This window comes from Rhincodon typus, chromosome 12 (assembly GCF_021869965.1).
Source record: "Rhincodon typus isolate 14 chromosome 12, sRhiTyp1.1, whole genome shotgun sequence".
Taxonomy (NCBI): domain Eukaryota; kingdom Metazoa; phylum Chordata; class Chondrichthyes; order Orectolobiformes; family Rhincodontidae; genus Rhincodon; species Rhincodon typus.
The window spans coordinates 39,398,900-39,415,848 of record NC_063343.1 but is presented as its reverse complement, the minus strand read 5'-3'; the positions used below and the strand labels follow the sequence as shown (position 1 = coordinate 39,415,848).

The 16,949-nt window shown below is 40.5% G+C and overlaps 1 protein-coding gene across 13 annotated transcripts in view; it reads right to left on the bottom strand.

Annotated features, from left to right (window-relative positions):
• The window catches only part of LOC109929124 (kelch-like protein 3), a 129,414-nt gene that overhangs the window by 47,176 nt on the left and 65,289 nt on the right, over positions 1 to 16,949 (bottom strand). For all 13 annotated transcript variants that reach the window (XM_020528921.2, XM_048603871.1, XM_048603872.1 and 10 more), the window contains one exon: positions 7,649 to 7,758. In XM_020528921.2, coding sequence (XP_020384510.2) covers positions 7,649 to 7,758 — 110 coding nt within the window. The remainder of the gene's footprint in view (positions 1 to 7,648; positions 7,759 to 16,949) is intronic.

The window sequence follows — 16,949 nt, the reverse complement described above, 5'->3', positions numbered from 1 at the left end:
TTTTTTCTGCTTCGTATGCTACTTTTGGATGAGAGTGATACATGTTGACACAATCAAACATATTTTGTGCGATTTTGTGCAGCACAGAGAAATATCAGAGCATCTCTACAATCTTCGCAGCTCCAAAGAACAATACAGCACAGGAACAGGCTCTATGGCCCTTCAAGCCAACTCCTCCACCCTGGGAAAAAGCCTCACACTTTCCACTCTATCCATGTCATTCACAATCTTATAAACTTCTATCAGGTCGCCCCTCAACCTCCTGCATTCCAGTGAAAAGAAACCCAGTCTTATCCAACCTTTCTTCTTAGCTAAAGTCCCCTATACCAAGCAACATCCTGTTAAACCTTCTCTGTACCATCTCCAAAGCATCCACATCCTTCCGGTAGTGTGGTGACCAGAACTATACGCAATATTTCAAGTGTGGCTGAACTAAAGTTCTATAAAGCTGCAGCATAACTTGTTTATCCTTATACTCAATGCCCCTTCCAATGAAGACAAGCATGCCATAAAGCCTTTTTTACTACTTTATCTACCTGTGCTGCCACCTTCAGTGATCTGTGGACCTGCACACCCAGATCCCTCTGCAAAGGTTCTGCCATTTACTGTATAATTTCCACCTGTACTTGACGTTCCAAAATGCATCACCTCACGTTTGTCCGGATTAAACTCCATTCGCCATTTTTCTGCCCATGCCTCCAACTGATCTCTATCCTGCTGTATCCTCTGAAAATCCTCCTCACTATCCACAACTTCACCAATCTTTGTATCATCTGCAAACTCACTAATTAGATCAGCTATGTTTTCCTCCAAATCATTTATGCAGATCACGAACAACAGAGGTCCCAGCACTAATCCCTGTGGAACACCATTAGTCACAATCCTCCATTCGAAAAGCATCCTTCCACTAGCTTCAATTAGGAAATCAGGTGAGTGAGTGGGCAGGTATTTATTGGACTCTTCAACCTCATTTTATCTCCAATCCACAGCACTTTAACTTGCTCACAGGTTTGGCCAACTGAGTTTGAATGTCTTTTCGCAGAGAGATTTCAATATCAAATGATGGCTTGTCTGTAATTTTGGGCTCTAGCATGGCCTAACTCTGTTCTGATTGGTCATACAACTAGAAGTGTGCACAAGTTTAGCTAATCAAGAGTTGCTAGTCCAGAATTTCAGCTGGATTCCTTATTCCCCCCTGGTAAAAATGGCCAACTACTTTGTCACAAGTGGAGTTTTTGGTCATCTGAATATGACTCATCCTAATTTCACTATATCTCCATTTATGATTTTAAAAATTAGATATTTTGTTAAAGCTTACATTTCAATTTCTACTTTGGTCTTGTGTGTATAATTTTATCTTGAATTCACTGTCTCTAAAATACTAGAAGTGTGAATGCTAATCAGTGCTGTCAACTTTCTGGCTTGCTACTTAGAGAATTCTTGAGTATTTAGCTGCTTCTCTGCTTGATGGGATCACTGTTTTTGAATGGCTGGAGATCACTTTGACTTGTTGCCAAAATTAAATTAAAAACTAGAAAAGTGAAATCCATACCAAAGATCACAAGATCTTTATGGAGTGCTTTATTTGAAGTTACCAGGTTAGTATCACCCCCTTGTACAATGCACACGCCACATGATTAAACTCCATTACCAGATAGCATATGTATTAGTCTACATTTCACATTAAAATCTACCACATCTCAAACTATCCATATAATGCTTCAAGCCTCTCTGTAGACAGTTGTTCTTCTTTCTGCACATTTCTTGATCACAAAGTTTGTGTCATCAGCAAATTTTGTGATACAACTGCTGTCTATCATGCGTACTGCAAAGGATTAGTTTTTCCTAAACAGATCATGTTCTCGTACTGTTGATTACATGCCACCTCTCTAGCCAATAATAACTTATACTCACGCAGCACATTTATAACATGGTAATTAGTCACAAAGTGCTTCACTGGAGCACTATCATACAAAATGTGACAACTGTTCCATTGCCTTAAAGTTCCTTATTAGTTTCATGGAAATAAGTGCATCAAAAAGCCTTTGAAAATTTAAGTGAACTATCTCCTATATTCAATGAAATATGCATTATTCACTTACTTAAAATACCCCACAAAAAATAAAGTACGTTAAAAAATTAAAACAGTACTAGCATTGCCATTGAGCAGCACAGCATCAGGTCAAGCAAACAATTCACAAACATAAACCTTCCAACATTAGCTTTGAAATGTTTTGCCTAATTTACATTTATCAAGATTGTACATTTGGGCTTCATATTGTAAAGATAACAGTTTATTGTCCAACAGACTATCAAGATTTTTAGGGGTATAATTTATGTTTGAATAATTTCGGTGGGCAGGTTTGAGGGTTTGTGGAGTGCTTAGATTGTTTTTCTACATAAGGTTAATGAATAGATGCAACATGATTTCATTTTTAAAACAAGGCAGTTTCTGAGAAACTACATAGTTCCAGATAATGGCTAGCCTTGGTCACCTGCTCACGTCAGGGAAAACACTGACTGTTTTCTGACTGGGTTTTATAGGTGCTATTTTTGAACAATTTTTTGCATGTTTTGAATTTCCATTTGAATTTTTCAGTTGGCAACAATTGCCACAGAACAAGCTGCTCAGCTAATATCACCTATCTCTGGCATAACTAAAGGAGAGAATAGAGTGAAGGTTCTTCTGGAAGTGTAACTGAAAGAATTTCTCAAAATTATATTCCATATAACAAAGATATGACCAAGAAACTACACTATGCCATTCAGCCCTTTGAAACAGCTCTGTCATTCAATAAGATCATGGCTGATCTGATTTTAATCTCAGTTCTACATTCCTGCAAACCCCGATCTATCTTCCGCTGGGTAATTAAGAATCTTTTGACCTCTGCCTTAAAAATGCCTAAAGGCTCTCCATCCACTGCTTTTGAGGATGGGAATTCCAAAGGCTTACAATCCTGAAAGAGAAACATGTTTCCTCATCTCTTTTTTAAATGGGCAACCCTTTATTTTTAAACCTTAAGCCTTAATTCTAAATTCTTCCACAATAGAAAACACGCTTTCAACATCTGCCTGGTCAAGTCCCCTCAGGATCTCATATGTTTCAATTAAGTCATCCCTAACTTTTCTAAAACTCCAGAGAATACAGGTCTAGCCTGTCTAGTCTTCCCTCATACAGCAATCTGCTAATTCCAGGTGTTAGACGATTATCAAATCTTCTCTGAACTGCTTCCAATGCATGAACATTCTTTCATTAGTATGGTGCCCAATACTGTACACAGTACTCCAGATGCAGTCTCCCCAGTGCCCTGTGTAACTGAAACATAATGTCCCTACTCTTACATTCAATTCCCCTGGTAATAAATCATAATATTCTATTGGCTTTCTTGATTACTAGCGTTACCTGCATACTATCCTTCTGTGATGCATGCACTAGAACAACCAGATCTCTGCATCTTCTTGAGCAAGGTGTTTCTGCCAATTCCTCAGAGATAAATGTGCATGATTAGTGATGACCACAGCTGGTATAGATTATGCTTCCTGCCATAAAGAATAACCACCATTGTCGGGAAAATGTCCTTTTCTTTTTAAAGCAAGTCACTGCAGACAGAAATCTGCTTTTACATTTACAGGTTCAAAGTGCAAGAAGCAAGCATTTATGCTATGTAATGAGTTTTTTTTTAAAATAATAAATCAATATTATTGCGCTTATTAAATAATATTGGTTGATGGACCTTTTCATTCCAAGTTTATTATAGAAAAGTGTAAAATTGGCCACATTGGGACTCAGGTATATTACTTGTATTTTATATCGAAATTATGGAGAAAGGTAGGAAATCTAGAAAGGATCTGAGGAAAAGGATTTTCCCCAAGAGGGTGGTGGGGGTCTGAAATGCACTGCCTAGAAGGGTAGTTGGGGCAGGAAACCTCACCTATCGAAAAATACTTGAATGAGCACCTGAAATGTTACAATATTCAATGCTATGGGCCTAGTGCAGGAAAGTGGGACTAGTGTAGGTAGTAGTATATTTTTGGCAGTACAGATTCAATGGGCTGAAGGGCCTCTTCTGTACTGTACAATTCTACGATCATAACCAATCTAAATATGACCATACAAAAAAGAATTTTTAGTAGTTTAAATGGAAAGGGGAAAGCTATAAAATCTGGAAAAAGTACTTGGCATACTACAGAATAAAGATTTAATGAATATTTCTAATATTAGATTTATGATGTTCTAGTAAAGAGATGTTAGAACGACCATTTTCAAAGATAGGAGATTTACAGCTTTACTAGAAGTTATTAAACCCAAGTGGAACATTGTTTAAATAGAGTCCTTTGCATTTAATGCTCCTGAAACAGCAGAATTATCATCTGCAGATGTGAACTTTTATTGCATTATCAAAGATCCATCACACATCTTGAGTACTTTAAAAGACTGTTTGGACGATAGGTACTATGTACAGTGTAAATACATAATGTCTGCTTCCTTTCATTAACGTATCAACAAAATATTCTAAGACTATAACCGGGACATTTATAGTGTTTGTGCTTTTTTTGTTTGTGCATTATACTAAAGATAAAATTTTTACAGCTCAGGAATCGGCACTATGGTAATGTGGATTCTGTTTCCTCGCCCTTGAATTTGACATGATATATGTGTGAGGTGTAACAGTCCCCAAAGCTACATTTAACTACACAATCTAAATAAAAATATGCAACAGAAGCTAAAGTAAATCACAGTTCTCACTTTTTCTTAGTTAATCATAAAACTTTACTGCTGGAAACACATGCTTAAACACTGACTATGACCTTCTGGTGGATTTATTTATTCAGCTAAATAAAAATTAAAAAGGCTTCTATGTAGGAGCACACACCAATAATATTCAAGTATAAAGCTGTGTCTCATGACTGTGTAATGATATTACACATTTTGCAAAAAGCTAATCTCACCTTAAATTAACAAAATGTGCCTAAAACATTGGTTCCTAGTAGTCACAGGACTATCCATTCTTGACTCACTTCAGACAGAAAGACTGAGTTATTTCAGCATCAGGCACAAAGGGAGTTAACCCTTGGCAACACAATCTGTCCTTTGAAACATGAGGGAATTCAAAGCTTTTGAGATACTGGAAGAGTATCCATACAGATCATCAACATACAGAAGTAGGTATTAAAACTAGCAGCAGCACGAAGAGAATGTTCCCTTAGAATGTACTAAGGGGACGGGGCTCAGGACAGTTAGGAAAATTATTTTTCAAAGATTGACAAGAAAATTCAGATTGCTGGATGTTCCAAGTACTTTATCTCTAATGGGAAGGTATTATCTTATGATTCAAATCAAGTGATAAACCAATAAAGATATTGATTGACAATGGGCCATGTCAGTTATTGATGCTGTCTGATATTATTTGTTTTCCAGACTGACTAAATGAACGAGAAAATATTAATCAGAGGTGTACATGGAGGTTACAAACCAGCCTCATTATTGAGTGTTGAACTAAAAATAACTTAATGAATGGAAAAGTTGTAGTAGAAGATGAAGTGTGAAAGAAATTCCTGCAGAAAGAACTGATTTTGTTTTGGGAAATGACCTGACAGGTTCAAGAATACTGGCTTCACCATGGTTGGTGCTGCAACCAGTGGAGGTAAAAGCAAGAGAATATTAGAAGAGGATCATCATGGATGGTTTCCTGTTGTAACTAGATGTCAGGTTCACAGAAGTAGACACAAGAAAAGAAGTCTATGAAACAGGGAAATTATTTGTATCTGATAACTGAATTTCCAATTTTAGAAAATGAAAACATTGAGAATGCAGCTGATATGTTTAGCCCATCTTCATTAACACAAATGCAACAAATGGATTGGGAGTGAAATAGTTATACCAAACAGTTTGATCAGAGGCTGACTCAAACAATACTTGAATGCTATTGCTTGAAAGCGAATGTCTTAATGAGGAAATGGAGACCACTTCAAATTCCAGCTAATGAGGAACAGGCAGTGGCCCATCAGTTGATGGTTCCGAGTACCATAATGAACTTTCATGGGACGCTCATGAAATGCTAATGGCAGGTTGCTTGGGTATTAGAAAAACAAAGCTTAAAATATCAAAACATTTTTATTGACCAGGATTACGTAATATATGTATTCATTTTTTTCCAGGGATGCCATACAAGTCAGGTAGTGGGGTGACCCCTACCTTCAATTAAACTGCATCTTAAATTCTGATACCAGCTTTTGAAGAACCATTTAGCAGAGTCTTAATAGATTGTGTTGAAATCCTACTTAAAACCAGAAGTAGGGACCAGTATCTTTTAATGATTATGAATATTGCCACAAGATTTCCAGTAGCAGTTCTTTTGGGGAAAATTACTACAAAAATGGTAGCAGAAAAATACTTCAATATTTTACAAGATATGGATTCAATGAAATACAATCAGATCAAGGTTCAAGTTTTATGTCATAAACATTCAAATAAATGAAAGAAAGTTTGGGAATAAACAATATACATCTTCTGCTCATCACCAACAATCTCAAGGTGCACTGGAAAGGTGACAAAAAACTTTGAAGACCATATATAGAGCCTATTTCCGAGAATGTCTTAATAATTGGGATAAGGGAATTCCTTTGTTACAAGTTGCCATTAAATATATTCATATTTTGCACTAATATAGAGATATGAAACGAGAGGACTCAAACCAGGAAGATTAGCTCAAGTTCTGGAAAACAGAATGTTCAATCATGCCTTTTCCATCATAAAATCAAATTTACAGAAGCTGTAGCTCACCTTTTGTGATGTGGCCTAAATTCGATTGGTCAATAAGAGTCTATATTATCAAAGTCAATGTGGAATCAAAAGCAGAGTCATCTCTTATTCCAAGAACTGAGAATTACGTTGCACAACTCAGACATGATTCGTTTCAAAAGATGGGCTTACCAAAGTAATACTGGCAAGGTCCAGACACAAATCAAGCCAAAGAATAATTGGCTTCTTTGTACTGAAAGTACATCTGCTGTTAAAGTCATGCCATTTGGAATGGAAAATACACCAGCAATGTTCCAACAACTAACCAATAAAGTAATTCAAGGTATATGTAACTGCACTCTTTCCATCAATGATTTGGCTGTTTTTAGCTAAATCGTGAAAGAACTTTTACACCACTTGACTCTGATCAGCCATAAAAAGCCAATTTGGTTATAAATTTGGTTAAGAGTGAATTTTCCAAAGCAAAGATGACACACTGGGGTCACACATTCACCTGAGGGGCACACAGGGCCTCAGTTTAATACATCGTCCAAAAGCTATCACATTTGGTAGCATAGTTCACAACCAAGAGGAATTTGACACTTTATCTACAGGCTACATGTCTGTTGAGAGTGTGGCATAATGTATACATTTGGCATTAATTAATCAGCACAGCTGAAAAGTAGTTTGTGAGGAAACACCTTTTCTGTAATTTGGCATAATAATTACTTAATGTTTAGTCAATGTTGTTTTTAGATTGTTATGAACAATAAAAGTTTCAGAATATGAAATCTTGTGTAATCCTTTCTGTTCATAGCTGGGAAATTCTTACTTTTTAAAAAGAAATCTTCAGGGATGGTAACAACATTTAGACTCAAGCCTTCATCCAATAAATTAAAGACGTACCTTTTCTTCTGAGGCAACTGTGAGCTTATCACTTGATATCAAACTGCATACTTGATCCAGATTCAGACTAAGAAATTCTTCACCTAGCATTACATCAGGAAAATGTTGCTCTGTTCAGGAAAAAGAATAGGAAACATGAACATAAAATTAAACTTATAGAAACAACAGATTTTGTTAATTTCTTTGGAACTACAGAAGTCTCCACTGTAGTTAAGTAATCACCATGTTTTCTGCCATTGTTGACAAGATATAGCCTCAAAAATATTTGAAGTGCTCACATTATTAGTAGTGCCATGGCTACAGTACTTTGAGCAAAGAGCCTCTTTTTAAGGTTCTTATTGTTTTACATAAATGTATCTTCAAGTCATCGTGCAGTGATACAGTGTACTTTAATATAGTAAAAAGGTTGACTGGGTTTTTCAATGCTCATAATGCACTTAAGTTCGATTGGAGAATTAAAGAAAAGCCTCTGAAAAGATATCACTACTAAATAAAAAAATTGAAATGGCAAAATTTTTGTATACAAGTGAAAGAAACAAGGATATATGACAATGAATTTAAAGCTATTTTGAGAAATACATTTTTCACATTTTTAATCCGTGTAAAACGTGGGAATTGGGAAACTGCTAATTTACAGCAAAATCAGCCACTTGATTCAGAAAAGGATGAAAAATTATATATCCAAGTGGTCAAGGGACCATGTTGATTGCTATAAAGATATAATCATACAAAAACAGTACTCGAATGGATATAAGTAATTAAGCTCTAAAAGAGTGGAAAAATTAGCAGAACATTGACTCAAATCAAACAAATTGCACAGACCTTTAAGCAGATCATGTAAATTATCGGTGAAGTGATGGCCGAGTGGTATTGTCACTAGACTATTAATCCAGAGGCCTAAGTAATGTCCTGGAGACCCAGGTTCGAATTGTGCCACAGCAGACGGTAGAATGTGAACTCAATAAAAATCTGGAAATAAGAGTCTAATGTTGACCACGAATCCATTGCCGATTGTTGGAAAAACCTATTTCGTTCACTAATGACTGGCCTACAGGTGACTCCAGAAGCATTGCAATGTAACTGACTCTTAAACTGCCATCTAGGCAATTAGGGATGGGCAATAAATGCTGGCTTAGCCAGCTATGCCCTCATCATGTGAATAAATTAAATAAAACATATAGATTTTTTTTAAAAAAACTCCGAACATGGGCCTTACCAAAGCTTACTTAATAGCTGATCTAATGAGTTACATAGACAGCCAGCTTAATGAACATATTTCTGCAATCCGAGTTATATACAGGATGCAGTCAGATTTAGAACGATAGACATGGAAATAGTAATAACTATTAGATTATTTGACACCACCCCAAGGTCTCCTACCCTCCCTCGACCTCTTCATCTCCAATTGCCGTCGAGACATCAATCGCCTCAACCTCTCCACCCCTCTCACCCACTCCAACCTCTCCCCCACACAACACGCAGTCCTCCGCTCCCATTCCAACCTCACCATAAAACCTGTGGACAAGGGAGGCGCAGTTGTAGTATGGCGCACTGACCTCTACATCGCTGAAGCCAGACGCCAGCTCTCCGACACCTCCTCCTACCGCCCCCTTGATCATGACCCCCAACCCCGACCACCAAAACATCATCTCCCAAACCACCCACAACCTCATCACTTCAGGTGACCTCCCACCCACAGCCTCCAACCCCACACCGCCCGTTTCTATCTCCTTCACAAAATCCACAAACCTGACTGCCCTGGTCGACCCATTGTCTCCACCTGCTCCTGCCCCACCAAACTCATCTCTGCTTATCTTGACTCTATTTTCTCCGCCTTGGTCCAGCAACTTGCCACCTACGTCCGTAACACCATCCACGCCCTCCACCTCCATCAAAACTTCCGATTCCCTGGTCCCCAACACATCATCTTTACCATGGACGTCCAGTCCCTATACACCTGCATTCCCCCCAGCCCTCTGCTTCTTCCTGTCCTGCAGGCTCGACCAGTCCCCCTCCAATGACACCCTCATCCGCTTAGCTGAACTCGTCCTCACCCTTAACAACTTCTCCTTCAATTCCTCCCACTTCCTACAGACAAAAGGGTGGCCATGGGTACCCGCATGGGCCCAAGTTATGCCTGCCTCTTTGTAGGTTACGTGGAACAATCCCTCTTCCGTAGCTACACTGACCCTAAACCCCGCCTCTTCCTCTGTTACATCAATAACTGTATCGGCGCTGCTTCATGTTACCACGAAGAGCTCGAACAGTTCATCCACTTCACCAACACCTTCCACCCAATCTTAAGTTCACCTGGACCATCTCTGATACCTCTCTCTCCTTCCTGGACCTCTCTGTTTCCACCTCTGGCAACCACCTGGAAACCAATATCCATTTCAAGCCTACCAACTCCCACAGCTATCTAGAATACACCTCCTCCCACCCACCTTCCTGCAAAAATGCCATCACTTATTCCCAATTCCTTCGCCTCCGCCCCATCTGCTCCCAGAATGAGGCATTCCACTCCCGAACAACTCAGATGTCCTAGTTTTTCAAGGACCGCAACTTCCCTCCCTCAGTGGTCTCCTGCAACTCTTCCTTCACACCCCCTCCCCGCAATAACAACCAAAACAGAATCCCCCTCGTCCTCATGTACCACCCCAACAACCTCCAGATCCAACGCATCATCCTCTGACACTTCCGCCATCTGCAATCCGAACCCACCACCAAAGGCATTTTTCCCTCCGCACCCTTATCTGCTTTCCGGAGGGACCACTCTCTCCGTGACTCCCTTGTCCGCTCCACACTCCCCTCCAGCCCCACCACACCCGGCACTTTTCCCTGCAACCGCAGGAAGTGCTACACCTGCCCCTACACCTCCCCCCTCACCCCCATCCCAGGCCCTAAGAAGACCTTCCACATCAAGCAGATGTTCACCTGCACATCTGCTAACATGGTATACTGTATCCGCTGTTCCAGATGTGGCCTCCTCTACATCGGGGAAACCAAGTGGAGGTTTGGGGACTGCTTTGTGGAATACCTATGCTCAGTTCGCAACAAACAACTGCACCTCCCAGTCGCGAACCATTTCAACTCCCCTTCCCATTCCTCAGACGGAATGTCCATCCAGGGCCTCCTGCAGTGCCACAACGATGCCACCCGAAGGTTGCAAAACAGCACCTCATATTTCGCTTGGGAACCCTGCAGCACAATGGTATCAACGTGGACTTCACAAGCTTCAAAATCTCCCCACCCCCAACCACATCCCAAAACCAGCCCCAGCTTGTCTCCACCTCCCTAACCTGTCCTTCCTCCCACCTATCCCCTCCTCCCACCTCAAGCCCCTCCCCCATCTCCTACCTACTAGCCTCATCCTGCCTCCTTGCCTGTCCGTCCTCCCTGGACTGACCTATCCCCTCCCTAACTCCCCACCTACACTCACCTTTACTGGCTCCACCCCTGCCTCTTTGACCTGTCTGTCTCCTCTCCACCTATCTTCTCCCTTATCCATCTTCTATCCGCCTCCCCCTCTCTTCCTATTTATTTCAGAATCCCCTTCCCCTCCCCCATTTCTGAAGAAGGGTCTAGGCCCGAAACGTCAGCTTTCCTGCTCCTCTGATGCTGCTTGGCCTGCTGTGTTCATCCAACTCTACACCTTGTTATCTCAGATTCTCCAGCATCTGCAGTTCCTACTATCTCTGAATTATTTTACCCATCCCCACTTCACTTTGGCAGGCTTTAATTTAGCACATGAAAATACTATATTTGAAAAAATATCACAAGTTTTTCACCTGTAAAATTTAATAGTCCACCTATGAAATTTCTACACTGTTTCAGCCAAATTCCTGCGATTGAAATGAAGTTGTGGGCTTTTCTGGTGACCTGGTGAGGGGAATACACATCTTAGTAATGCAATTTTCTTGGGCTTTACTTATGTCCATAATTGAAGAAAAAAGAATAGGTGGACATGATTTACCAAGCATCCTTCACTTTTCTCTAGAAAAGAAAATCTTTTGTTACAACTGGAGCTTTGGAGACTGAGCTATTTTTAGTTTACAAGTAATCTAATGAAGGCAGTGGACGGTGAAACCCAAAGGCACAACAATGAGCTAGATGTATGTGAAGGAACACTTGCCTTGAAGGGCACTTTAGAAATTAAGAAAAAAATTCTCTGGTTCAAATGATCTAATAACAAACAAGCAAGCCTTAACGTTTCAATAAGAAACACATTAAGAAAGGCACATTAATTAAATTAGAAAATGCTTGAAAATGTTTATATTTTGCAATATAGTCTGAACTTGTTCGGAGTTGTTGCAGAAGATTGCCTAGATTTTCCACCTCAGCAGAACTGAGGTACATCTGTCTACAAAACATTGCATCTAATAACAACGAATCAATACCCTAACTTCTGGGTCAAATACATAAATTTGGCAGGAACTTCAGCTTCTTTTGCCTATACTATCTATACTGTGAGCAAACAGTGGCTAAAGCAAGCCTCCCATATCAAATTCAATGAACTGTCACCAGTGTCCACAGTTTTAATAGTATAGCATGAGTATAGCATTGCAGATCTGAAAATAGATATTCCTTCTTCAAGCACCACTACAACATAAATAATGTAAAATGTGTCAAAGGGTATACTGCCATCATTTGTATATTATTACATTATGCATCTCCATATATGGGCAAGAGATTTCTTTTATACATTAATGGGATGTAGAAGTCACTGGTTGGGCCAGCATTACCCATCTCTAATTCACCCCAAGAATGTTGTAGTGAGCTGCCTTCTTGAACCACTGGACTTCATGTAGTATATGTACACCAACAGTGCTGTTAGGAAGCGAGCTCCAGGACTGTGACCAAGTTACAGTGAAGGAATATGCTTTGAAATCAAGAAAGCACGTGACTTGGAAGGGAACTAAAAAGTGGTGGTGTTTTTATGACTCTGTTGCTCTTGTCCTTCTATAATGGTAGAGGTTGCAGGTTTTGACGGTGCTGTCAAAGGAGTCTTGACAAGTCCAATCCAGTGCATCTTGTAGAGGGCAAGTTACTTGCCAGAGAATTCCAAACCACCTAACTTCATCTTGTAGGCACAGTTTAGTATCTGAGGAGTTGGAATTGATGTTGATCATTGTGAAAACATCAGTAAACAACCCACTTCTGAAACTGTAATGGAAGGAAGGTCAATGAAGAAGCAGACGAAGATAGTCGGGCCAAGAACACTACCCGGAGGCACTACTGCAACCCTGTGGCTGAGAGAATTGATTTCCAACAACCATAACAATCTTCCTTCATGCTACATATGTTGCCAACCAGTGGAGAGTTTTTCCAAATCTAATTGAGCCCAGTTTTGACAGGGTTGCTTCATTCCACTTTTCGTCAAATGTTGCCTTGATGTCAAGGGCAGTCACTGTTACCTCCCTCTTGAGTTCACTCTTTTGTCTATATTTGGAACAAAGCTGTACTGAGATCAGAGCTGAGTGAGCCTGGGGGGATGCTAAACTGAGCATCAGTGAACAGGTAATTGTTGAATAAGTGCTGCTTTATACACCGTCTGTGACAACTTCCATCAGTTTGCTGAGGATTGAGAGTAGACTGATAGTGGGTAATTGGCTAGACTGGATTTCTCTTGCTTTTTGTGGTCAGGACATATCTGGGTAATTTTCCACATTGTCAGGTACGTGCCAGTTTTGTAGCTTAGCTACAGGCAGAACTAATTCTGCAACACAAGACCTGTGTACTACTGCTACAAAATCCTTGAGTATCCAGCGCCTTTAAGCCAAATTTTGATAACATGGAGTGAACAGACTTAACTAAACACCCATTTTCAGTGCTAATAAAGATGTCAGGAGGAAGCACAGAGCGATGTTTGCAAATACTTCAGTCTTGACAAATTTGCAGGGCTCCCTTATCATTAGGCATGAGGATATTTGTGGAGCATCCCCTCCATTGATTGTTTAATTGTGCAATGAATGTTGCCAGGGAAAAGCCAATGGGTAAGAAAATGTTCTGTGACATACTAGAGCACGATCAACTACATTTACCTGCCTCAGGCTCATCCAAAAACCAATAAAAGTTCGTGGACTTCACTCAAATGTACAGACCAATGAACCTCATCTGCACACACCCTGACAACACGGAAGGAAATTGGTATAGCATCTAATTAAACGACTGAGAGAAATCTGGCGGCAACATGCTACAGTTCCCTAACACCAAGGACAACTCTCAGATCACTGAAACTCCTTAATCAGTCAGGCCTATTATGGCTCACGAGACCAAAAGACATAGGAGTAGAAGTAGGCTATTCAGCCCATTGAGTCTGCTCTGCCATTCAATGAGATCATAGCTGATCTGATTACCATCAAGCCCACTTTCCTGGCTTTTCCACATAACCCTGGATTGCCTTCCTGATTGACAATCTGTCCATCACTGCCATTAGGACATTCAACCACCCAGATTTGACAGCGCTCCGCGGTAGATACAATTCCACAGATTCACCGCTCTCAGAAGAAATTCCTCACTTTGGTCTTAAATTGGTCTTTTATTCTGAGATTATGCCCTCTGGTGCTAGAATCTCCCACATAGGAACCAACTTTACCGCATCTACCCTGTTAAGCCCCCCATAGAATCCTTTGTTTCAATAAGGACACCTCTCATTCTTCTAAATTCCAGTAAGTGCAGGCCCATCCTATTCAATCTCTCCCCAAAAGACAGACCCTTCATGTATCAGTCGGGTGAAAGTTCTGTGAACCTCCTCCAATTGCACTATATTTTTCCTTAGATAAGGGGTCCAAAGTTGTTCATAGTATTTCACCTATGGTCTGACTAGTGCCATGTCAAGTTTTAGCAAAACCTCCCTGCTTTTATACAGTATTCCCTTTGAAATAAAGCCAACATTCCATGTGCCTGCCTTTTTACCTACTAAACTTGGCTGCTAGCTTTTACTGATTCATGCATAGTCTCTCGGTGCTGTAGCTTTCTGAAGTCTTTCTCAATTTAAATAATATTCAGCTCCTCTATTCTTCCTGACAATCTCATATTTTCCTACATTGTATTCCATTTACCAAGTTTTTGGCCACTTGCTTAATCAGTCTATATTCCTCTGCAGACTCTGTGTCATCCTCACCATTTGCCCTACCACCTAATTTTGTGTCATCCACAGACTTGGCTACAGTATATTCACTTTCCTCCAAGTTACAGTGTGCCATCATGAAAATGATCCCTTATCACAACTCTGACTTCAATTATATAGATAGTTCTCTACCCATGCTAAAATACTACCACCAACACCTTATTAAATAGCCTAACATGTGGTATCTTATCAAATGCCCTCTAAGAATCCAAATATATTACATCCACAGCTTACCCTTTATCTAACCTGCTTGTTACCTCCTCAAAGAATTCTAGTAATTTTTTCAGGTATGATTTCCCCTTCATGAAGCCATACTGATTCTGCTTGATCATATTATGTACTTCTAAACACTCTGCTCTTACACCCTTTATAACAAGCATTCCATCATTGTACTAAAGACCTGCACTCCAGTACCTGTCACACCACTAGTTAAGCTGTTCCAGTACGGCTAATAACACTGGCATCTACCCAAAAATATGGAAAATTTCCCAGGTATGTCCTGTACATAAAAAGCAGGGCAAATTCAACCCAGCCAGTTACTGCCCCATCAGTCTACTCTCGAACACCAATAAGATGTTGGAAGGTATCATGAACAATGTTATCAAGCAGCATCTGCTTAACAATAACCTGCTCAGTGACGCCCAGTTTGAATTCTGCCAGGGTCACTCAGCTCCTGACCTCATTATAGCCTTGGTTCAAACATGGACAAAAGAACTCAATTCCAGAGTTGAGGCGAGCATGACAATGCTTGACATCAAGGCCACATTTGACAGTGTGTGGCATAAAGGAGCCCTAGCAAAACTGGAATCAATGGGTATCAAGGAGCAAACTCTCCGCTGGTTGGATTCATGCTTGGCACATAAGATGATAGTTGCGATTGTTGGTGGTCAGTCATCTCAGCTCTAGGACTTCTCTGCAGGAGTTCCTCAGGATAGTGTCCTAGGGCCAATCATCTTCAGTTGCTTCAATAACCTTCACTCCATCATAAGGTCAGAAGGGGCGACATTCGCGGATGATTGCTCAACGTTCAGCATTGTTCATGGCTCCTGAGAGACGAAAGCAGTCCATGTGCAAATACAAGAAGACCCGGAAGACATCCAGCTTGAGGTGACAAGTGACAAATAACATTTGTACCACACAAATGCCAGGCAATGACCATCTCTAATAAGAGACAGACAACCATTGCCTCTTGACATTCGATGGTGTTACCATCGCTGAACCCCGCACAATCAACATCCTGAGGAATACCATTGATCAGAAGAAACTGAACCAGACTCGCCACAGAAGTACAGTGGTTGCAAGACCAGGATCGAGGCTAAGAATAGTGCAGTGAGTTACTTGCCATCGGACTCCCCGAAGCCTATCCATGATCTACCAGGTACAATTTAGGGGTGTGGTAGAATACTCCCCACTTGCATAGCTGAGAGCTCCAATCACACTCAAGAAGCTTTTCAGCATTCAGGACAAAGCAGTCCATTTGATTGGCACCAAATTTACAAGGATCCACTTCCTCCACCACCAGCACTCAGTGTATACTGCTGCTGCTATCTAGAAGATGCACTGCAGAAATTCTTAGACAGCACCTTCCAAACGCATGGTCACTTCCATCTAGAAGGACAAGGACAGCAAATACATGGCAACCCCACCATCTACAAGCTCCTCTCCAAGCTACTCTCCATCCTGACTTGGAAAATATTGCTGTTCCTTCAGTGTCACTGGGTCAGTATTCTGGAATTCCCTCCCTAAGAGCATTGTGGGTCTACCCACTGCACATGGACTGCAACAGTTCACAAGGGAGTTCACCATCACCTTCCCAAGGGCAACTAGGGATGGGCAATAAATGCTGGACAGCAAGTGCCTGCCACGTCCCATGACAGAATAAAACAAAGTGCCGATAGGAAAAGCGCACAGATGGAAGATATTTACTATTTTACTATTGGGTCATCACACAGGAGTCAAGACAAAGTGTATAATCAAGTTAAAGATTTTATGTGGGAATAATTAACCTAGAAGCCTGATGGGTTACAATACTAAAAAGAGGTACCCGCTTCCACTTACACTATCCAATCATACAGAGAACATCTCCATCAATTTGTCCTCTTCTATTGCCCCTTCTATTACTTTGAGTTGCCCAAGAATGCATCACTAGCCTTTTCCTCACCCTCACGTAAG